This window comes from Haliaeetus albicilla, chromosome 8, assembly GCF_947461875.1.
Source record: "Haliaeetus albicilla chromosome 8, bHalAlb1.1, whole genome shotgun sequence".
Taxonomy (NCBI): domain Eukaryota; kingdom Metazoa; phylum Chordata; class Aves; order Accipitriformes; family Accipitridae; genus Haliaeetus; species Haliaeetus albicilla.
In genome coordinates this window covers 25,151,361-25,176,224 of record NC_091490.1, presented here as the reverse complement: position 1 = coordinate 25,176,224, position 24,864 = coordinate 25,151,361, and the positions used below count along the sequence as shown (strand labels likewise).

The 24,864-nt window shown below is 39.0% G+C and overlaps 2 protein-coding genes across 3 annotated transcripts in view; one reads left to right on the top strand and one right to left on the bottom strand.

Moving 5' to 3' along the window:
* Positions 1–8,934, bottom strand: part of PTPRC (protein tyrosine phosphatase receptor type C) — a 104,721-nt gene extending 95,787 nt beyond the window's left edge. The window contains exon 1 of one of the 2 annotated variants that reach the window (XM_069789384.1): positions 8,382–8,934. The gene's annotated coding sequence lies outside the window, so the exon portion shown is untranslated. The remainder of the gene's footprint in view (positions 1–8,381) is intronic. The other variant, XM_069789385.1, reaches the window with a different exon arrangement.
* Positions 1,425–14,044, top strand: ATP6V1G3 (ATPase H+ transporting V1 subunit G3). The gene is made up of 3 exons (XM_009927596.2): positions 1,425–1,945; positions 10,282–10,382; positions 13,597–14,044. Exons 1-3 carry the CDS (start codon positions 1,864–1,866, stop codon positions 13,768–13,770), a joined length of 357 nt encoding a protein of 118 aa, XP_009925898.2. The 5' UTR covers positions 1,425–1,863; the 3' UTR covers positions 13,771–14,044.
* The last annotated feature ends 10,820 nt before the right edge of the window (positions 14,045–24,864 follow it).

Below are 24,864 nucleotides of genomic sequence, written 5' to 3'. Positions count from 1 at the left end.
CTGACATTTTCACTTCCTATTTATTTTTTAAGTGACTTTTGCTTTAAAGTTCTGAGCCCAAGTTTCCTGCCCCAAGTAAACCAAACCTCTTCATTTTTTACTTTCATTTTCCACTTCTGCTTTTCTTTGCCAGTCACATCATTTGGAGCTAAGCCCCAGTGGCACAACAGGCTTCCTAACCCTACCATTTCCACATTTTCTGTACAATTGATCATCACTTCCTCTTCTATGTCTGAATAAAATAAACTTCAAGGCTATGCATTAAAATCTTCTAAAAATAGTGCCATGTCCGCTCTCTTGCAGCTAGAGCAGACCTCTGATTTCAGTGCTGGAGGTGAGGAGGCATCTCACACAGTTTCTGGATGAAGGAAGAAACTCAGTGACTAATACACTGTAAAAAATAGGCATTTTCCTGACAGGGAGCCTGGGTGGAATTTGACTCCACAATGGCACAAATCAGAAAACAAAACTTCTTTTTCGAAGTCTCAGTGCTACTGTCATTCAGAGCACAGCTGAGGATAGTAATAGGGCAAAAGGCTTCTCCCTCCATTTTCCCTCAAGCCTGCAGCTATTTAGGGAAAAAAAAAAAACTTCATAACAATAACAACAGTACACATTTCCTTTATAAGGACCAGGTAACAGCCTTGCAGCAAGCAAATAGCATGGCACAGCTGCCCTAAGAAGCCCCAGAAAAGAAAGGGCCTTACAGGAAGGGCTGTGAGCTGAGAGCACCAAATAATTTTTATATATACATATTTTATAATATATATGCAGAAATCATATCTATATACATATATGTATAAATATATATCTCTCTATATATAATTGCAGCCAGAAAAAAACATTTACATCAGAAGGTGATCTCTGGTCCTGTGTCAGAAGAACTTGCAATAAATATGCTTTACTCATGCTATGAAGTATTTAAAAAAAATCTGGTTTATTTATGCATCTTGACATGTCTCCCTCCTGTGCAATGGCCGAAGTACCTGTGACAGTGGGATTTGTTGTTTTTTTAATAAGGATTCAAAATATGAACATGCTGCTTATTAATGCAGTAGCTCACAAAACAGTCTTTCCTACCATAGGGAATAATATGTGCATCTACAGCCATGCTCACATGTTCATTTGGCTCTTGTGTGTGTTAGGACTTGAAAGACCTAACCAGTCATACCTTTCCAGTGTCTGTATCTTAGAGCTAATCCCACAGCTTCCCACCACAGCACTCATGTCCCTCGTGGCAGATTACAGCACAGAGCACACCTCAATCACCATGTGCTTTTTTAAACTTTAGTCTCTGATGAATTAATTTCTAATGAAGATTTTTTTTAAGTGAAAAAACTCTAACAAATAATGTTAAGAAGTAACACCAAACAGAATCCTACAACCAGTTCACTGTGTTCAACCAAAACTACTCGTTGACTGAGTCTGATTCTTCACATTCAGGGAAAGTTTCATTAAAAGGAAATTCCAAGAAACAATTATTTTTCTTTAGTTCCTCTAACAAGACTAACTATATTCTGCTTCAGCAATAAAAGATTAAAAAAAAAAAAATCCCCATTAAACTACAAGCCACTTGGAGTGCTCTTCTCATCTTTTCCCAATGTGTTAATCAGATACTTCAGCTTTTCTGTGACCCTGAGGAGGGGAGAACATTCCTTTCAACCTTGCTGCTGTGTTTTTCTGATTGCACTAGCAGGCCTTTTCACCCAGCAGCAATCCAGGCAGAGCCAGCTGGTTTGGTGCAATCTGGAAGGTTGTTGTAATAACAGACAGAACAAGAAGCACAAGGAAGAGCCTGGCAGCTGTATAAAACTCCCTCCGAGCTCCAGTCCCTGCAGAAGTGCACTGACTTCAGCAATCAACATGACCAGCCAGTCTCAGGGAATCCAGCAGCTTCTACAGGCAGAAAAACGTGCCAAGGACAAACTGGAGGAAGCCAAAAAACGTAAGTAGCTGGCCTGGTTTTACAATGTTTACTGTAGTTTTCAGCTGTAAGCTCTTCAGAATCACAGTGGCTCAGGGAAAACCAGCATTATTTCATCTGTATACATCACAGCTGTACTGCTCCTATTCTTTCTTCTCACTTGCATTAGTGCTGTGCTTTGACTGCAGCCAGGCATCTAACCAAACCTGAACGTTCAGAGTTTGCTTAAAATTCTGTGTGCACATGTATGATTGTGTGTATGCACACACATGCCTTATTATGTTAAATAAGGTTTTCTTTGTTACATTCATCCTGTCAGCTAGACTTATTCTTGCTTTATCTCAAGGCCAATAATGTCACTACAGCCTTCCTTAGCTATTTTAAACTAGAAGCCTACACGCCTCTGGCTGCCAGCTCTGGAGGACCAGACACCAAACTCTCTATTTCTCTTTATAGGTCTTGTATAAATTTTTCAGGGTTCCTATTTACTTATGAAATCTAGTAACTTGCCTTCTAAGCTCAGCTGGGCTTCAAAAAAATTATATGAAAACAAAGAGAGACTTCAGCACAATGATACTAATCAAAGTCATGGTACAACCACAAGCATTGTCAATGTGTAGTAAGTCACTCATATAAGTCTTATTACATGGTACCTGTAATCAGCAAGTGATTAAATGTTCAATTTAAAATAAACATCTTGTTTACTGAATGCCTAAATGCCCAGGGCAAAGCATGTGTAGATATCCAATAATAATAAATTCAAATATTTTTATTCTAGTCATATATAAGCAAAATATTAATAATAACAAATATAAAAATGAATGTGTCTGCTAGAATAATTTAAATCAAAGAAGTCTCCTGGCAGAGTCTTTCCATTATCTATTTCCTTCATTGTCTCCATTCATCTCCCAGTGATTTAATGCAAAATATAGTGACGTTATTCTCCTGAATGTAGATACCAACCACATGAGTCACTGACCTGCATTAGCACTGAAACATTAATACTCTTTCATGGAGTTATCTCAATTTAGAAACCAGCAGCAGGAAACAATGTTGTCCTGCAGGACTCAACTAAAATGCATGAGGATGATGTCATGTGGAGCAAGAGTGTGATGAAGGAATATATTTTGTTTTCCAGGGAGAAATAGAAGCTAAACAAAAATAATTTGGGTAGTTTCTATATCCCTTCTACACACAAATCAGCACTGCTGTGTGTTCATTAATTATTAGTGTGACATTTTAATTTGTACAGCAGCATACAAAAAATAAGTAGAAAGGCAATACCCCTTCCCTGAGCACCCAGCAACTGCCTGTGCCTTGCAGAAGCAACAGACGAAAAAATAAAAATCTCCCACTTTCATAAAACAAAAGGCTCACTAAAAAAGACATGTTTGGGGGTTGCTGGTCCCCCCTGAAAGCAAGGAATAATTAAGAAGTGATTCAACCCTTATACAGCCAAATGAGGTGCTCTGGGCGGGATGGTTCTTCCCTCCTCATGTAGGGCAGAGGAAATGCACTGTTCCCCAAAGCAAGAAGCAAGAAAACATATGACCTAGAAAGGCACAGCACCCAGTGGAGGGAATGGGAGTTTGGTCTGAACACAGGCTGCAGAATCAGCCCTTTAGCTATGATAGCTTGATATTGATTACCCTTTATTTTTGGTTTCAGTTATTTTTGTTGTTTTCATTTCATTTGGGTTTGTTTTTAAAACCAGAAAAGTCAGTTTAGCTTTTTCTAAAACAGCCAGTTAAAAAGAGGTTTTGTAAATTAGGGAGCTCCAAAAATGAAAAGGTATCATTGTAACATAAAAGTAATGACTGAAGATGAGTGTCTTGCAGAATCCAGACATGGTTACAGATGCATTTATTCTACTCTGCAAAAACCACTCCTCTGTCATCACCTCAGCCCCACACCAAGTACTTGTGATAAGCACAGGACTTCTTACAGTTAAAATATCTTCCAGACCCCTCTGAGTCAGAAACTTGAATTAAACCACTGCTTATGCTTACCTCAACACTAATACAGTGGTAGGAGTTATTCAGCAGCTACAGAAAAACAGCTACTAAAAATTTTGCTTTCAGTAAAGATATTTGGAGTAAAAATATTTTATCAGTATGAATTTCTTCTCTATAACTTTTAAGGCCAAACATTTTTTTGCCTTTATAAAAATTAAGGAAAATAAAAATTTCTCATACATGAAAATCTGGGGGGGGTGGGTAAAGACAACAGAGCCAGACTTTTCAATGGCACCTATTGAAAGGGCAAGAGGCAATAGCACAAATTTAAACATAAGAAAAGAACTCTATAACTGTGAGGGAGGTCAAGCCCAGGAACAGGCTGCCCAGAGAGGCTGTGGAGTCTCCATCCTCAGAGATATTCAAAACACGCTGGATATGGCCCTGATCAAGCTGCCCTTGCCAAGCCTGCTCTGAGCAGGGGGTTGGAGCAGACCCTGGAGGCCCCTTCCAGCCTCAGCAGCTCTGTGTGATCCCATGAAAAACCTCAAGCATTTCTAAGAGATTTTATTCCTTGGTATAGCAGATCAAGGGCAAAAAATTTAAATAACTAATGAAGTGGCATATTCATCTACAGCCTAAAGCCTTTGGTAGATCTTTTTGTTCATGTTAAATGCTGCCAACAGTTTCTACTATGGTGCAAACAGCAAAGCTCTTGTGAATTTTATATTTCGTGATCACACATGCAAGGTAGGGCCTTAATGTTCCTGATTTGGGTTTTTCTAAGGACTAGTCCACCCTGGATTTTGTGCTAAACCAAGCATTACAGCTAATCTAACAGAATAATAATGCCTAGACAGTCATTATTATATTCAACATTACAAGAGGTTCACAGTGAAGCTACAAAAAAATAAAAAAATTTCCATGTTGCCCTTAATTTAAATATTTTTCATAGCAATGCCACTACACCACCTTAGATACTTAACTATACCAGCATAACTTAAGTATTGTGGGATAAGGACAAAAGGGATTCTTTTAGTACCAAATCCAGTTATGCCAAGTCAGAATTACTTCAACAGTATCTTCCCCAGAGTGATTCTGCAGTCAGATCAGCAGAAAGGATTGCATAGTTTGTCTCTGAGCATAAAAACTAAGATAAAAGCAAATACATAAAATGCAACCAATATATCCAGTGCAATCGGTTAACCTGTGCACACACAATTCAGTGAAACAAGGCAAGGACATGCTGCTTCATGTCAGAAAATGCCAGCCCAGATCCAGCTGGTACCAGTTCAGATTAGCAGCTTCTGCTCAGGGCTGGGCACTCTGCGGATCTGGGCTGCAAGTGAAAGCAATGAACCCATCCAGTGAGTGCTCACGCAGTCCCGTCCTTGCTAAACTGTACATTATGACCTCCTTTGTCACTGCAAACAGTCATTGCACAGCAAACACCACTATACAAATGAGTCTGACTATTCTATTTTACTTCATAATGTGAGAAGAATGAATGGCAGATTGTTCATGGGACACAACCAGGAAAAGTCATTTTCAAGAAAATGTGATTAGCAAAACTACCCTTATGCAAACTTGTTTACAGTTGATACTCAGATAACCAGATCAAAATGTAGCGTGAACACACAATATTGTATACAAACAGATAATGGGCCTAGGTTTTGCTGACATATGTGCAGCTGTTTGTAATGCAAAATCCACTTTGGATAACTGAAAAATTAGCAAATAAATAAAGTTATATTTATAGACATGATGCAAAGCAAAAATATAGCTAAAGCTCCTCTGTACATGCTTTTTCATATTTCTTGCTCAATACCCTTTATCCTGGCTTGCAGTATCTTTACTGTATCATTGGCTGATGTCATTTATACCTGGCAAATTATTAATAGTTTTTTGGTAAATGTACACATGCAAGGCTGAAACTATTGAATTGATTAAAAGACAAACCAAAACAGTCTGCAATCCTTTGGCCTTTTATACACAGCAGTGCTTTATCTATCATTATTGCTTTAAGCATAATTTGGCTCTGAGCATTGTCAGAGCCAAGACATCAGTTCCTGAAAATCCTTTTGGGTAAAATAAGGGAAACAAATGTGTCATGAACACTGAGTTTAGCAAAACTTGTTTTCCTATAGATTTTTATATCTTGGCTTGAATTTCTAGTGCCTAATAAAATGAAAACTCAGATGAAAGATTTCAGGAAATCAGATTAAAAACAAATGTTAATCAAAATAAGATATTGTAAACAGAATTATATCCATGGCACTCTCTTGGATAATATCCAGGACATATTTTATCTACTGAAAAAGCTATACGGACTGATCAGCTGCTTCTATTGTATTTTATTAAAAGTGCAAAATAATCTTCTCAAAATGAGCATCCTTAAATCCCATTTTGCAGACAACTTAACACTCTTGAAGACAATTGAAATGGTCCTATTTAAAGAAAATAGGATTAATTTTTGGCAACTTCTTCATATGACATGATTTTTATGCAGACGTTCAGCTAGAAGCCTAGATGATACATTTGAAAACAGAAAGCAAATTTTAGCATGGCAGTTTTTGGAAAGTAAGATAACTTACTCTTTGAGCAAATTAGAATGCAACATTTTTGCTTTCTACTGTCTTTTTCTTCCAAGACCTAAAAAACCCCAACAACCTAAAAATCCTCCCCAGTTGTGTTGGATCTAACCAGAGCTAGGTATTTCATTAACATCACAGAAATACCTAGAAAGAAGAATACAACTTTTCTCCATGCTAATAATGCGTTCCCATGTTAGTGAGAAAATCTAACACAAGGCTGACTTGTTACAGAAAGTTGGTTAAGATTTGCCCAATTTAACATAATGCACAGAAACTTATAGGCTGTCAGCTACCATAATCATGGACAACAGTGGACAAGGAAACCAGGCATAGCACAGCTGCTTTGCTGCTCCCTATCTTCAAGGACAGAAAGGAAGGACATTGGGGCAGCAGCTAACCTGGCCCCCACAGCATGCCCTTTGTGGCAAATGTCTCTTCAAACTTGGAGCTTTCTGTACCTCACCTTTATGATCCTAGAGGAAATGTCATAGGGACAGGTTGGTTTACCCATCCTCCTGTATTTCTTGCCCTCTTTTTGCATGATCTTGGCTGAATTTCAATGCTCTGCCACCCTTCAGTGTGTAAGATTTGATTTCAGCTCAGCTGTGTTCTGCAGAGAATCCCATTCAGAAGATTAGTAAGACTTTGAAAAGGCAATCCCGTATTGCACAACTACAGTAGCAGACAAGTGGTTAATAACAGACTGATTAATTAATTTTGGTTTGTCTCTATTGAAACAGCAGGTTAAGCTCTAGTTTCTGCTTAACTTAATCAGGTGCAGCATATGCACTATCACATATGTTGGCAGTTGCCGATTCTGTCCACAACGTTGTTGAACTAGCAGTAATTTACTCACAGCTTTTCCACTTAATTAAATAGGAAGCAGCAGGTTCCTGCTGTGCCAATCCTAAAGGCATCATGGAAAAATGAAATGGCTGCCACCCTACAGTGACATCCTATGTATCGTGCTTACTCCAGCGCATTGTCAAGAGCTGACATGTATGTATATATACTTCTTGGTTCACTAGCTACATTGTCAGAGGCAAATGAACTGTTGTTTTATAGTTAATCTCTTTCCATTTTGTGCATTTTAAATAGATTTATTTATCTATCCGGTGGCCAAATATGCAACATATTTACTACAGATGGCCCCCCAGATGGAATTTGAAATTAAAGTCCCACTGATTTTGAAATAATTTAATTTGCTATAGAGATCTAGTTCCTCAGCTGGTGAAATTGGCAGAGCTTCATCATAGTCACTCCCCCTGACTTCCAGCTCCAGAGAATCACACACCCCCCCCAGCTCTGCTCCTAGAGGAAAACTCTATAAAAGGCTGATCAGCTCCAAATTTGGAAAGGAGAAAAAGGGAAACTTCAAAGAATACAAACCTAAACCTGGTTCCAAATTTTGCTGTCCAGACTGACATCAGGCTCTTACACAAATCTGTCAGTTCACGCATACTGGTCCCAAGACTTCATACAATGAGTAGCAGAAGCTGAGGGAATCAGCCCTTATCAAACAAGTACAAACTCTGGGAAAGTACATGCTAGATTTTAAACTGCCTCTCTGCCCCTTTATACTTAAGCAGAGTGCCTCGGTGGCAGAAGGACTCTGAGAAATATATATAATTAACTACACAAGAGAGCACTGCACTGATGAACTGAGAGTCAGTAATGCCATCTAGTTCCTCACCAGGTTCCTCCTTCCTGTAAAAAGCCTTCATAGAATCATGCACCCCAGGTACTACAATACATCCAAGCACATCCACAAAATCAAACAGTCCAAGACTTTAAAAAGAAATTCACATTTCAGGCATCTCTCTGCTTCTACTCACTCATCTGCAGATAATGACTTTAGAAGGAGCTGTCAACTAGGTAAATAATTTACTAATGGATCAGGCATTTTACCCAGGCTTTTGCTGAACCTCAGATGTATCAAAAACAACAATCTTCCTCCCAAGATTCAGCTTCCTCATTGTACCATGCTCAGTGGAAGAAGATTGCTATATGCCATACCTGATATGGCTTCATTAGTCCAGCACAGGTGTAACCAATCCAATGTAGCAGCCTGGAGAAAATAAATCAGAAATACCAATACTCAACTTTCTAGCCTAGTTGGAGAATGTTCCTTAGGATTTTAGAAAAGGTACTGTTTTCAACTTTTGTGCTTGAATTGAAAGATTAAAAAAAAAAAAAAACCACACAAAAAAACTTTAAAAAGTATTCATATTGCTCAATGATGTTAAGTAGGAGGTTGCAATAAATAAATAAATAAACTGATGTTTCACACATCAGATCAAAATGCCTTTTTTAGTTGCTTAGCCTCCACTCTCTCATTCTTGTGATATCCTAATTTAAGCAACTAAGCAATAGCTTTTTCAGCCATCTAAGACATTTCTCCCATTAAGAAAAGGGAGCAAGCTTATCCCCTCCCGCTCCTAAAATTCTACCTGTACAGCAGAAGAGACCGCAAAAATCAGCATTAGCCCAGATGTCTCAAATGTAACGTATAAACTTTCAGTGCAAGAAGTTTACAGCCTCATCAGTTAGAAAGTGACTTTTTCATCACAAAATAGCGTAGCAGAGTCCTGTGGAGATCCATGCAACTTTACTAACTTTATAAAAAACAGGCAGACAGAGATTCATCATGGTGGGGTGGTTATGACATGTTCAACACTTGCTTCCTGTAAAAACTTAAGCATCACATTCCCGTCAAACCTTTTACTCCTATCCTTTATGTGACACCCCTGCGAGATCTAAGAACTACCTTATGCCCAGTCCTGCAATGACTTACATGGGCTTGATTTGACAATCCCTGAGCATTTTAACTAAGACAAAGTAACTATTCACAGTGAACAAAATTAATTAATTTTGTAATTCATCATAGTCACTCCCCCTGACTTCCAGCTCCAGAGAATCACACACACACCCACACACACACACCCCGGCTCTGCTCCTAGAGGAAAACTCTATAAAAGGCTGATCAGCTCCAAATTTGGAAAGGAGAAAACAAGCCTGTTCAGGAGGAATGCTCTAGTTTCTGCTACAGCCTAAAATGTAACCTTACAGATCACCCTCCTGTTTAAAAAGAAAAGGAAAAAACCCACTTTTTAAGCACTTTCATATTTTCTATACATTGGTAGAGAATACCATTGACCTCCTTTTTCTCTTAACCACTCACCTCCGCATTTAACAAATGTTAGGGGAAAAGGGTGGGGAAGAGGACACAGGCTGAAGGTTGCAACTTGGTTTGGTAGTGGTTAAGATGTATCTTGCAGTACTTTGGAAATCTGCCAGCTCTAAGCAGAATCCAGTTGGTGTAGGATTAAGGGATGTTGGCAACCAATCAATACAGCAAATCTTACAGAATAACGTCTTTTCCCATCAGTGACAACTAAAATCTGTTATCTGGCTGCTACTATTGCTGATGAAGGAAAGATAGATATTTATTTAAACACCAAGCTGTGATAAAAAAAAAAAAAAGCATTTGCGTTATGAGAAAATGTGTAGTTGCAAAAAGACTTCTGTTCTTAGCAAACCAACAAGCCTTTCATTTGATGTGTGCTTTTTGCACAGGGAGTTGGTCTCAGAAGATGGGTACTTGCGTGACTGGCCTTCAGTCGAAAAGTACCCTACCTAAATCACTTTGGCTCTTCTGACCATTCTTGTTCAAATAAAGCTGCTGTTGACTTTGCTTGAAGCTTTGTCCATTTTACTACACCGGGTAAAATACCTCTGATTTAGAGAGATTCATCTTTTGGGATACAGTGACAAGTGTGAAGTAAATCCCTGTTTCTTCCTCCATTAGGAAAGGGAAAGAGGCTGAAGCAGGCCAAAGAAGAAGCCATAGCTGAGATAGACCACTACCGATTACAGAGGGAGAAGGAATTTAGGAACAAGCAAACAAATGTAAGTAAGAAACCTGCATATGTTCTTTTGCAGTGTTGGTCTGGTCAAGGGCAAAACAAATTGCTTCAAACAGTGTTACATGGAGACCTCAGCAAACCAACGTGATCATACTGATTAAACTCAGAGATATCACCTATGATGTGTATATGCTTCATTTTGACTTCTTCACAGGCTTTGAATGCATTTGTAGAAGGTATTGTGGACTTTCACCACTAAATTTGTCCAGATTCTGTATTTGGTTCATGCTTGTACTTTGAAGACTTATCTCCCTTAAGGAAAACCACCTTTGCGTCCTCTTTAACTCCAGACAGACCTCATTCCTGTCTTGAAACTGGAGGTTTCAGTAAGGTGGATGTTTCAGTAAAAGTAAAGATTTAAAATATTTCTATTTCCATTCCACTTTCACTGACTTTTTTGACTGCATACAAGAGTGCATCTTTAAACTGAAATCACCAAAACTTTTGAGTTTTTCACTATGTTTTCATAGCAAATGTGGTCTGGCTGATATTTTCATATCTGAATTATAGTACATTTTATAAGTTTATGCCATCTTGCAGTTTTATCTAGTATTTTCATGAAGGTCCAAATACCATTCTCTTTTTACTTGGTGACCTTCCTCTTAGGTTTTTGTTCTTGTTTTTACCCTGGTTTGTTTTGTGCATAGGTGAGGAAACTACATGTGCAAAAGCAGTCACAAAAAAAGCCAAAGAGGTCAAATAAAAACTGCTTTACAAACCTGTCATTTCAGTCACACTTCACATAAAACATTTTCCAGCAGAGATCACAAGCCTTATGAACAGATATATACACAAAGTCTCTAACATGCACTGCCAGCCTCCAGACACACTGTCACACAGCCAGGCCAGGTGGAATTGTCTCATATGTACAATTTCAGATGTTTACCAACACTAAAATAAAGTAAAAACACCTCTGAAATTTGTTCACCTTTTCAGTCAAGCCAGACTTCTTGTTTTAGGTCTGAAGTACCGGAAGAGAAAAGATGTTGCTTTGGTGTGAACTCAATTTTTTCATCACAAACAAAATTAAAGCTGCAGGGAAAGGCCACTGTTTGTTGACTGAACATTTCACACAAGCAGGACAGAGCACATATTGCTCCTCAACTGACAGCATGTGGTACAAGATCATTGCAGTCCTCCTTCACATTCCCTGACCCCATTATGTCGAACATTTATCTACCCAGGCAAATTTCATCATTATTAACCTGTGCCTGGAAGGCAGTCAGGAGTTCCAGCTAAGCCAGTGCAGAGGGAAATCTGATGCCCAGTTCAGTTTACTGGCTCCGGTATTCGGACACAAGTATTTTTGATTCTTTGTCACAGCCTCATTTAATGCTATTCCTCCTCTTACTTTATATTGCTGTATCCAAACGGGTAAATTTTCTCATGCTATGAGATGTTCCACGTCAGTCCAGGATGAACAACAACAGCAACAGAAAACAACGACTAATTTGAGGTTAGAGTCACAATATGCAAGATCTTTTTTCAAAACATACAGAACTTAAGCCCAGATCTCAAATCAATTTTGCTAGTGCTCATGGCGTTTGTCCTCAGGGTCTGAGATCACTAAACTCTGGAGATGTACTACAGCCTAGTTCTGAATTTTATGGCTTCCAAGTCAATGTAACGTTTTAGCGACTTTGGAATGACACTAGCATAAAACCAGTATGGGCAAAAGAAGGGACAGACCTTGAAGGTCAGCAGAAATCATAGACTAAGCAGCATGGTATCTATTCTGAAGAAAAAGGTCTTAAAATTCAGAAGCAGAAAAAGGGGGAAAAAATACATAGAAGAATAAGAATCAACTATCTCAAGTTACAGTATTAGCATGAACTGAGAGAGCGGGTTCCCAGTCTGCAGAGGCTATTCTTAAAATTATAATGCTTTTCATGAAGCTTTTCAAAAGTATTTAGTAGCTGGATAACACACAACCATCTGGGATCTCTAGAAAGTTATTTTCTCCAGTGGAAAAAATCAGCTTCATAAATCTGGTCTAAGCTGTACAATCTTTCCCACATGAGACCCTTACAATTTGTCTAAAAGCTAAAATAAAATGCCAACTAAAAATAGTTACTATAGAAAACTGTAATCTTTTCCCGATATTTACACTTATGTCTATGCCCTGTATTTCTCCCAAATTGGAAAGCAGTCTACATCTGGATTATGGACAAACTACATTTCCAGGTACTGATAAATAGAATTCCAAAGGTGATTTCTGCAAAAGATCTTAACTCAGCTGCTTTTCCTCTTTTAAGGCCTAAGTTGGGCTGAAATCATGTGGAAAATAAAGCTAATGATTCTTCCTTTGTTTCTGGTCATCCTCTGGGTATCCCACTAACATCACAGGTTAGCTTCAGCTGCTAGTCCACCCCAGAGGACCATGGCAGGAACAAGAAGAATATGTTACTTATTCCTTTCTTACTCTGTCAGTGTGCAGAAATGTCTTCTGCTCTCCCCTGGAATTCTTTAGCTGGAAACCAATTTCTCTGCCAGTATCTGAAGGACTTTTCCGTAAGGGAAGAATTCAAGGGATGTTGGGGCAGTGGGGAAGGACGGAGCAAAGTAACGGATTTGGAACACGTACATCTGTTTATAACATAACCTTGCTAAAATGTTCAGCAAGTCTAGAGTCAATTAAATTCTAAGCGAATGTCCTGATATTAACTGTGCCAGAAGCTGTCTGGTATTTTGCCAGATAAGAAAATGTAACATTAAAAGACCTTGTCTGAGGCTTGTTGAAGGTTATACATCACTAACTGCTGAAGACATTTCAAGTACTCTGAAACTGTAATTATGCATTGTCAGGAAGGCTTTCCCGTGTTTTCCTCCTTAGTCGTGCTCACATTCATTCTCAGTGAGGCCAAATGTAGCACACTGGTAATGGAACTTAGTTGACTAGTCATTAAAATAGAAACAAATTAAAATGAGAGATATAAAAGACAAAACATGTACAGTGTTGTTCCCACAGTGAGCTGGGAAATTTTCATTATATGGGGAGATTCCCATTGCTAATGAGCATATGAAAGAGTCCCCTTTAATCCTGTTTTTATGCATACAGTTCAACCTAGCTCATACCCTTACTGTTAGGAAGCACTTTGACATGTTTCTGTTATGTTTATACTAGATGATAAAGAAAAGTACAATAAACATAGTCATATATAACCCTTTATTTTGCTCAGAGGACTTCTGCTTTTCAGGTAATGGGCTCCCAAGGCAACCTCTCTGCTAAAATAGAAGAGCAAACAACAGAAACTGTCCGAAACCTCACTAGAAGCTACCACAAGAACATGGAAAGCATGATGAAAAAACTTTTGAGCACGATATGTGACATCAAGCCTGAAGTTCATCCTAACTTCAGACATGCAGTTTAAGATCCATTGATGTGCTGAGAAAGGATGTTTGTAAAAACTAGCCTTCTTTCTGATAAGCATAAATATTTCCTCATTTATTGTTTCTGTATGTGTGAGAAAAAAAAAGAACACTAAAGCCAAAAGCACACAGTTCCACATAGGCTTTTGATGTGACAAGAATTATTCAGGGTTTCACAGGCACTTGTTGGAATATTGTTTCCTTTTGGTAGCTAAGCCCCTGTCATTTAGATGGGGGCAAGTCAACAACAGCAGAATAAATGATTATTTGACACCAGCAGCTTTTCAGTGGGAGTCTTTATTCCTTTTCTCTTATGAAATGTTCTGTAGTAGGATGTGGTGTTGCATAAAGTCTGTTTATCCCAACCTTTATTGTACTTCAAGTCACATGAAATAGAATATCACAAAAACTTAAAATAAAGCATTTCTGTTTTCCTTGTGACACACGGAGTGGTCAGGTTATGGAACATAGAGGAATTCTGTAGCTTTCGGTTAAAAAGAATAGGTTAAAACATTTTCAATTTTTGTATGCTAATTTAAAGCAAAATATAACTGACTTCATAGAATTTTGTTCAAAAGCCATACTCAAAGTATTGTCTGGTTGTTTAACTACACCACAAACTTTATATAGCTTTGTTAAGTCTGAAAAATGAGAACAGGAGTAATCACTATTTACTAATTGCTTCAGTTCAAGGTGCAGACTAGCACATCCATCATTATCTATACAATTACACTGAAAGCACAGGAACCCATGGGCCCAAACTCTACACCAGTTACGCTAAATGGTACCTTAATCCACAGGTTGTTCACAGAAAGCACGTCAGTTAGAGCTCACTTCTGTTACCCTAAGTGACCTTGAGAAATACTTCCCTCTGCAATGGCACAGATTTCTCTTGGAATAAATTCTATTGAAGCTACAAAAATACAATATGATCTGGTGCTTTCAAGGTGAAGCCCATTAAATCTGATGGGAGGCTGGTGGGAGGCACTGATGAAGCAGGGGTCTGGCAGACACCTGCATCATGAACCCCCTTAATGCCTTGTCTCCAGTACAAAATTACACTGAATTAGAAAAGAAGCTTGAGAAATTGCAACAACTAGCAAACAATAGCTATGATTTTCAGTCCACGTAGACACAGACAAATCATTTCAATTTCACAGCAGCTAGTCATAGGCAGTCTCCTGTTCCAGCGAGGTTTGCACAGCTGACATGCTGTCATGTGTAAAATGACCGTAAAGCTGTAGTCAACTTAATGTCAGCAAACATGACTCCTCAAGGCTGTGCCTGAACGCTACAGAATCTCCAAGCCCTGATTGTTACAGTCTACTGTGCTTGATTATATTCTCTGGGGATGCAAGGATGCTGAGGAATGGGAAAGAAACTAGAAATCCTATTGACATCAGCTGAAAGGCTCATTTATTGAGGAATGCTTTGAATCAAGTTGTGATAGGCTTTGATTTACTAAGGGGATGAAGGAACTCCAGTCCCAGCCTATGTGCACTAGCCAATGCAGGCACCCTCCTGCATGGCACAGGGCAGTCAGGATTGCCTCGTTGCCTAGGCACAGATGCCTCCAGTTTGGGTCGTGACTGCGGACCCAGTGTAGTGCTCAACTGCAAAGCATATATCTTCTGTGAACATCAACAGTCACCAAAGTGGACACTAATGTCTCACAAGGACTCACTGCAGTGGACTGCTCCACTTTCCCTTCTGGGCTACCTCAGGACCATTTCTACTGGTTAACACTTACATACAGAACATACAGAAATGTTTCAGGTTCAGCTGCAGAACTAAAGCAATGGGGTTTCCATTGCCAGCTGTATGAGATAACGATGCACACCCCTGTATGGCGAGAGCAGAATTGCCACAGTGTGGTGGGCAGCAAACTAGAAAAGCAGCTTTTCAGGAAGCCAGCAACCCAGATTATGTGAAATAAAGCTTTGTCTTCCTGCATTGCCCTGCTTCTTTTTATGACATTCCTCCTTTCCCTCATTCTTGCCAAAATCTGTCTTCTGTCACCAGCTGCTTCTCTTGCAAAGCTTCTGCCCTCCTTTCAAGGCTAGTCTCTACCCTTCTGGTCCTAATGGCCACAAACACATGTCTTATTTAAATGTTCTTTAAAATACATTAGACCACGAATATACCGTCCTTGACAAAAACCCGAGCACATGGTGGGGGACAGCAGAAGTCACCAGCAGCATGTACGAGCACTGTCTGGAGGGGACGGTGCAGCTGTGCCATTGCTCACGCAGTGACACTGCACTGCAATCAAGGCAATGACCTGCCTGTACCCTTGCTATCACCTGCATACCTGAGATATAAATTGGGTCATAAGTACTCAAACTTTCTGATTGTGATTATTTTCTTGAACTGTGGCCAGAATGAAGAGCCACTGCTCATGAAAAAGGAATCAATTTGTTATGATTAGCTCTTTGATCTTGAGAGATATAAATCTGAGAGCTTTGAGCACTCTGTGCATTCACTTTCTTCTGGACAGGGAAAAGGTTGTTATACCACCACTTTAGCTGTACAGAGATAAAGGCCAAATTAGACTTCATGTAATTTGGCAAGATACCGGGTTTTTTAAATGACGAGTGTAAAGTACCAGCTGCATCAATGGAATATTGAGGTGCCAAAAATGCCCGCTGAATTTACAAGGGCACAAAATATCTTGTGTGTGACATTCACATATTCAGGATAACAGCAAATAATCATTCCACGCAAAAGAAAAAAAAATAATAGAAGCAAGGAGGTTTAATTTCAAAATGCTTTTAAATGCATTAAAAAAGAGTAAAAATAGTTACTCTGTATTAGCAGTTACCTACCATGAATGATTACAAATGCCATGCCCAGGGACCCCCCAGCCCTCGCAGTGCCCTGACACTCTATTACCTAATATGTACCAATACAGTTGCCAAATAAAATGGCAACATCTCACATATCACAACACAAACAAATTTAAGAAATAGAAAGCCACATATAGATAGTGTTCATGCCTGTGTAATATTTTTTTTTTCCCATAAATACCTCTGAAATCAGGGTCTTCACAAACACCTGAAGAGCTCCTCTGAAGGTTTCCATCTCTCCAGCCACACTTTTCCCTTGGAAGTGGTGGTTACCTGACCATGACACCAATTCAGACAGAGGGATTTTTCTTCACATCATTGGATGTCAAACTCTGTAAGGAGTAACTATTATCCTCCCTGCCCAGTGATAATAATACATAGCAACAGTGATTAGCACTTTTGGTATTTCAGTTAATATCTTCTAATTATCAATAAATCAGTTATCAATAAAGTGAATGGAGCTGATTCAAGGTCTATATCTGATCCCATCAAAATCAACTGCAAAACACCCACAGTGTGAGATATTAGGACTGAAACAACAAACTCAAGGAGTTTCCTAGATTGGCCAAATTCTACACTGCCTCACAAGAGGGGATTAACAAGGCTTTTGCTGTCTGAAAAAGAAAAGCTGTATTGTACAATAAATTCTAAATCCACTGATTAAAGTGCCTCAGACAACAGGTAGTGGAAAAGGTCATACCACTGGAAGGTACAAAAACTGGTTTATACAACTCATGACATGGATTGGGTTGAATTTCTCTGGCTGTTTTCCTTCAATGTTCTCTTTTGAGTTACATGAGGAGGTAGTGATGTGATTCCCATTACAGGTGATGAGGTAAAACAGAGTATCTTTCAAGTCTAAATAAAGTAAAATGAAACAGACATGAAGAATTAATACTATGCTGTATGTAAAAGTTTTCTACTGACTTTCCCATTAATTTCTGAAGAGTTTGGAAGCTGAGATTTGGGGAGTCAGAACCAGATGTTAATCTATTACATGGATTATGATATTAACTGAAATCAGATTTCATTCCTTGTATATAGTTGCATCAATTAATTTTTCCATATTAAAATATACTTGGAAGGTCATATAATCTGTAAAACATAAGTTGTTCTTGTAGATGATCATATGTAGAATATAAGTGTATGTGGGAAGCTCTTTACAGAACAAAATATTTCAGTCCCTGACTTAAAAGGTTTTGTAGTTCAAGGACTGTGAGCAATGTCTCCCTATAAGATGGGATGAGATGACCTGTCGTTGCAGAGCTCAGGAACTGCAACAGGCTACCATGACATACTATCGCAGGAGATGTGAACCTGCAGATACATACTTTAACAAGCAGCTTTGCTCAGAAGCATCCTTAACTGCAGACAAAGCAGGAAAGACATCTATGTGTAAGGATTTATTGAGCATCCCGGCAGCAAGGGGCTGTGTCGAACTTTGAGTATGTATTTAGGCAGGGTGAGACTTCAGACTGAGTCTGGAGATGAAATATAAACATGCTTATAGGCTACTAAGCAATACCTTCCAACATTCGCAGTGGCATTGGCTATTAGCTATATTGACGGGCAAGTTATACTGGCATCAATTAAAGACATAGCTGTTGTGAAATAGTAACAGTTCTTAAAAACAGAAAGAATGAACCTTGCCCCTATGGTCCACTTAATGGGAAGACGTTACCTTCAACTGGAATTTCTCTTAACTAAAACTGTATGAGAGAGTGCTGCATCTTTCAACTATGGATTTGTATTTTCCTCAAATAACAGTGTGCAGACTAAACAAATGTTATCTAGACACAATTCTTCTTCAGTCCCAGCCACCTGTCAGGTTCCTACTCTATGATGTCTACACCAAAAGTCTAACCTGTGGGAATGGCACCTGTGTGGCACCTGATCATCACCTTCTCCATACCGTGGAACAAAGAATATTACCCTGACTGTCCAACAACTGATTGGGGAGCCAGGTGCTACTGAAAAAAAAACATTAGGGGAGGAAAGAATATCAAGCAAAGATTTGGGGGTGACAGCAGCAATTTCAGTTCTTTTCCATTCCAGGAACCCACCATGGTTATGTATTGATTAAGTAGGAAACTTGAATGTTACATGAAGTTATGTTCTGTTTCATGTATACAATGCATATACTTCAAAATAATTCCCTCCAGTTCATCACAGAACTAGAGGAATTGCCTGTTACACAATACACAAGTGTCATATATTCCTGCCAGGCTCACAGTGGCCTGTCCTTCACAGATTTGATTATTCCGCATTTTATGGTAGTATAAGGCACTTCAAACCCTGAGGCTTCCCCAAGGAATGTTAATGCTTGTTAGAAGTACATGACCCAACCAGTATTACTACAGAACACTTGGAAAATGTTACATCAGAGTACTATTAATACACTCTATTGCACTTACAGGACATGACTGCATGTGGAAAATCTGATGACTTGCAAGTTTATTAACTTACTGAGATTCCTCATTGCTTTTATGAAAGATATGCCACAACTGAATTACCTGACCCAGGGCGATTCCTAAAAGTTCCTCTCGCCCCAGGTATCTGATTTATTTACAGGTGCATCAGACTCCAATATGCTACCAAATCTCCATATCACTTTCAGAAATACTGAAATTTTGAGTAAAGCTGTGCTCCAAAAACTGCTAGTTTGGTTAAAAACAAGCTTTCCATGAAATATCATGCCAGAAAAATGACCTCAATACTTGCTATTAAATAGACCTTGCTTTAAGAAACAAGGTATTTATAAATTAATTCACTTGTAACAAACCAAATAGCATAAATATCAATATAAAACAGATCAGCAATGTCAATATAACCTAATTTGTGTAACCTCTTCTATATACTTCATGTAAATATTTATTTTACAATCCTGTGGCACTGATTTATTGTAGAAAATAGGCAGATAGATAAAAACAGATACATAACATAAATATAATTTAACCATGCATGTGTCCCTTTGGAAAATAAATCTAGCATTTTGTGGCAGTCCTCTTTTCATTCAGACTTACTTATGGGAAATGGTGCAAGTACATGAGCAATTCCATTGCTGGCAGTGGGATAATTCATACCTGTGCTTAAAATTGAGCAAAGGTAAAGTGTGGTGGCAGCTCAGAGAGCAGAAGTGGGACCTACCAGCAAGGATAGGCTGCCAGGGCACTGTGGGTGCTGGAGATCGCTCCTGCCGTGAATTCTGATCCGCACCTCTTGTGTGCGCCTGGCGGCTGCCCTCCACCTCACACCAGCACCGCTATTCGACTATCCCAGGAAGATACACTGTGACTCTCTAATAACCTCAGGAGCTAATTTGTAACCTACTCTATAAACATGGCTCCCCATGCATCAGGAGGATGTGTTTTACCTGTTACTCTTGGTTTCCCAGCTGTTAGCAGTAGTGAAGAACATTTAATAAATGAAATAATTGTGTCTTACATCAGATTAACACTTCCTAACAACATATCTACTACTATCAGTTTCAAGGAAAAAAAAAAAAAAAACCAGTATTGTTTCCTATTAACTGCTCTGTCTGCATGGGCTATGGGAAATGTTTATTGTGGCACAGGCTGCCAAACCTATTCAGCTTATCTTCCCTAATGGTTTTTCCATTCAGCTCTGGAGTAAGTAAATTAAGATTCAGCACTTTCTGCTTTTTTTAAAACCATTTTTCTTCCATATAATTTCTTAAATACCCTTTGGAGTCACCCACAAAAGTGACATTGAGACAATAATTCACTCCGAGATAAAGAGTCTGCAGAATCTTCACACACTTCCCCAAGTACTCCAATTCCTACTAATTTACACAATTTTTACTTTTGGATACATAAGTGTATGAGCACAAATATGTCCCATATGTATCCTTTATATTAAAAAAAGTTAAAGCAATTTTCATTATTCATTCAGTTTCTGGTTTTGACCACAATTATTTTCTTACCCTGGAAAAAATAAACAAAAACTACTTTCCTACCTGTTTGTGTCAAATTCAAGCCTGAATGATTCATCAGTTTCCACTTAATCACATCTAAAAATAGCCAATATTCACCATAAAGGCTTTTAGATCTGACCTAGCAGAATGCTCTCCAAAGCAATTACAGGTGTCCTGGAAGTACTGCTACCAAACTTTTGGTTATGTAGAACTGTTGTGAGAAAAACATCTTAGACTTGATTGTCAGCTGCTAGGAATCACTCTAAGTTGGATGATACCAGCAGAGCAGCAATCAGCTCTGTTTTGTGAAAATCTCTGAGCTCTGCATTAGCGTATATCTCTGGCACTTACTGCACTGTGTTGTTCCATAATGTCCCAGCACTTCTGCTGCTCAGCTGATACTACTGCTCCTATCTGAGACCAGATTCAGTAAGAAAAACACCTTGTGATGGAGGGAGTTGCTAGACTAAGGCACAAGAATAAAGACGAAGTGCATAATCACAGTTTGTGCTAGGTCCCTGTGCAGTCACTCTGACTCCCAAAATAGCCCACTGTCAATGAAACGGGCTGTGGAGTGCACCAGAGAATTAAGAGAATTTCAAAGCAGGACTGTGTCTCAGTAAAATTGGCATTTTCCGAGGAAACTTTCTGTGAAAAATTTTTCAATTGGCTCAAGCTTTAAATTGTGATGCTGTATTATTTTCAATAAGAATAACTTTAAGAAAGAGAACTTATTCTGAAGCACATTGCGATACCCTCTGGAATACTGTCTGCTTGAACAGAAGAAATGGATATGGCCATGTTCAACGCAACATGAAAATTTGTCACAGCTTTGATCTGTACAGAAATTCAGTAATTCCACAGTTTAGCACGGTGCTTTAAAAATATGATTCACTTGTTTGAGATGTGACTTGTTCAAGCACTAAGACCAATATTTATACTCTTTGGTGGTTAAGAAAGATGTCATATTCAGAAGAAAATATGTTCTATGCAGAAGCATGTGGACTTGTCAGCACACACTGAATGCAGTCATATATACTAATGCCTTATTAATTGCTTTGTGGATAGTAAATCAAGTCCCTGATGTGCTTCAGAAAGAAAATATCTTTCCTCTCCTTGAAATGGTGAGCAAACTTGTATCCTACATACAAACATGGACTCCAGCATTCCTCAGAATCTTGTGCAGTTTTTAAATTAAACTTGAGATTCATTCTCTAATACCAGGTGGGAAAAGATAAGATTAGATGTGTACTAGTTAAGGCAGAATGTAATTAAAATTCAAAGCATTAACAAAAACTGCACTATGCTGTTTATACTTGAAAAGCAGGCATAAAGTCTAATGAGCCTCTTTGTTTTCTCACCCCCCTGTGACTTGTTCCAACTCTTTTAACTATTCTTTTGCCTTGTAAACTTCAGGTCCATGAGAGGTGAAGATCAGTTTGAAGGTGCATATAACATAACGAGCTCGTCCAAGTTTGTGTTTCACTGCCTTGCTTCGGCTCAGCTGCTTTGTGGGGCTGGGGTCTTGCAGAGTACTAACAGCAACCAAGTTCAGAAGTCAATCAATAAACTGGCATTGCAACAGTTACAAATGTTTGCATAGGAAAAACATTAGTAGCACATGCCACAAGCATTTGCTGACCTTATAGGCTACTACTAGAGTTCAGACTTCAGCATGTCTATCAAAGAGCTGGGAACGGAAAGAGCAATCTTAACCTATAAATGAAAAGAAGTACACTCCAACAACATAGGTCTGTGAGAGGTCCGGTTCTTGCCTTAAAACCTGAGGCTAATGCCCTAAGGAAATTGCTAGAGGTGCAATATCCAGTTCCTCTGCACTGCAGTGGCTTTCACCAACCACTGGGGTGCCCTATATTTTTTGTGGTTCTGTTCTAATACAAATGAGGCAGAGGAGGTCTGTTTTCCAAAGATCACACTGCTGACGTGACTGAAGGACTAGAATTCATCTCTCCATAATTCTAGATACTGAATTTGTCTCCCTTTCGCAGGATCCTTGCTCAAATTAAACATATCCACCACACCAAGGGAGTGCAGATGCTAGAGTAATTGTTTTGTTGGTTAGTCTCTTTCTCGTAGCCACTACTGTCATTGTGAAGAATGAAAAAAAAACCCCAAAAACATAAAAGACCCAAAAAATTTCCTGGCCTCTTACTTTCATCAGGCCAACGTTTTCTCTCACACCAAGCGTAACCTGCTTTTCTTTACTTCTAATGTGTATCCTAATTTATTCCCACCATAACCTCCTTAATTTCTACTTACTTTATGGATCCAGCTTCCATTATCCTCTAATTACTTTTTCAAATCAGCATCTTCGTGCTTTCTCCTTCTCTAACAGGAATTCCTCATAGACGCACACCGCATTGCTTCATTTTCCTCCTCCACACTCCTCATAAGAAGCTTTATTTTGCCACAAATCCTACCAAAAGAGCATGACAACCATAAAACAAATTGCGTTATGAGACTACTGACTATCATATTACCCAATAATGTCTCAATAATTTCTTTGTTTTCTCATATCCCTATTCATCTGCTGTCATGTTGTGCTACAAACTCCTGGAGACAGGAACCATCCTTCCCTCCAACCTCAGCCCCGAGTCCCACCCTCACTGCAGTCCTGGTCCATGACTGTGGTGCCCAGGATTTACCAAACACAAATTATTACTACTAAACAACAGAGTCTGTGGTTCTGTTTTGCCAAGCCCTGTACAAACTGAGGAACAGCAATCCCTGCCTCGAGCTGGTTTGCAAGTCTGCTGCACGTGTTTGGGCGCTGATGGATGCATTTACAGCATTGCCCACTATTGCACATGTGAATCTGACTTTTCTGAAGTATCATGCAACAATTGTTTACAGCCTGCTTATGTCAACACAGCTGTACCAAATTGCTTATGACTTGAACAAAATGTTTGCTAAAATCAGCTTAGACTGCAAAAAGGCGCAGGCTGAACAAGGGCATTAGCCTTTATAGATTGGGAAGCAGTAGGTAGTTCTAACCCATCCCTCTTACACTTGGTAGAAAGCAAGAATATTCCTTGTGTTTATCCCTGGGGTGGGATTAAAAAGGCACATCATAAACAAAACAAAAAAAAAAATCCCATTTGCATTGTTTTTACTGAATGACTTTAATTTAACAGGTCTGACCTGGATTAAAAATAATGACCCTCTGAATTCCAAACCTTCCTCATATAAATAGCTGCTGTCCATTTATAGCACAATTTGAGCCAGTTCTTAACTTGCAGCTGGCTCCTCACCACCTGCCATTAACAGCTTGTACAAAGTTGAACCTAATTGTACAAAGAGAGGAGGAAACCACCAAAGTTATTTCTTAACCAGTCTATCATGCCCATCTCTAAGCATGCCACTGCACTGCTGGTAAGCAGACTAATCTGTCAGATATACAAAGGGAAGGGTCTACTGCTTTGCCATTACTGCTGACTAATCTTATTAAAATAACAGTATCTATACAATAATTAGATGTTGGAAATAATGGGCACTGCTCTAGTTCTGCCCTCTTCTTTCTTTATTTGACTCAGTATTTTAAGAGAAAGTGAACTACTGACCTCTAGTTTTGACCTTTCTCAAGTATTCCCGAGATCTGCAGCTCAGCTCTTCTAATCTTACCTTGACTCCTCTTCGGTGACCCCCACCTTACAGACTTCCCCAATTACCTCAGTATTCACAGTATTTCCCTAAAGCACCACTACATGGAACACTATTATCTCTTATCTACTTTATCTAGTAACCTCAGGAACATCAGCAAGGTATTATGGGCAATCACTGTGCTTACAGAAAAAGGACAGAAAAGGGGCTGTGTTTTAAAGGTGTGTCTGAAAATTGTTTGCCATTTAGGATACATTTTGCATTTTCTTCTAAAGGAAAAAGAACTAGATATTTCAGAAGCAAAGCCAATGTATCTTAATTAAGCGTCTCAGCTGTTTTGCATTCGGTGAAGTACTCATTTTTTTTAAAGATGTTTCTACTTGCTTATATATTTCCCACATATTTTCTGTTGCTCACTCCTCAGAGAGAGTACTTCAGAAGGCAAGAGCCACCTGGGAATGAAGATGTTCTGGATCTCTAACTCTAGCCCGATACCCTGTTTTCCAGGTTGACTGCCAGGTTCTTAGGTTGGTGATTCTGTGCATCTGCCTGGAGGTGGGAAACAGATTCCTGAAGAGCAGAGTGCTTCAGGAGAAATAGATAGTTTGGGAGAGAAGGAACAGTCAGCACAGAAGAGACAATAATAGCATGAGACAGTAGTTAAAGCTGGAGGAGAGAGCTGCAGGAGCAAAGCA

Bases quoted from the DNA above. Each gene is read 5' to 3' on its own strand.
- ATP6V1G3 (XM_009927596.2), top strand. From the start codon at position 1,864: ATGACCAGCCAGTCTCAGGGAATCCAGCAGCTTCTACAGGCAGAAAAA. The intron at 1,946-10,281 runs GTAAGTAGCTGG...TTCCTCCATTAG, and splicing joins ACTGGAGGAAGCCAAAAAAC to GAAAGGGAAAGAGGCTGAAG. The intron at 10,383-13,596 runs GTAAGTAAGAAA...TCTGCTTTTCAG, and splicing joins TTAGGAACAAGCAAACAAAT to GTAATGGGCTCCCAAGGCAA.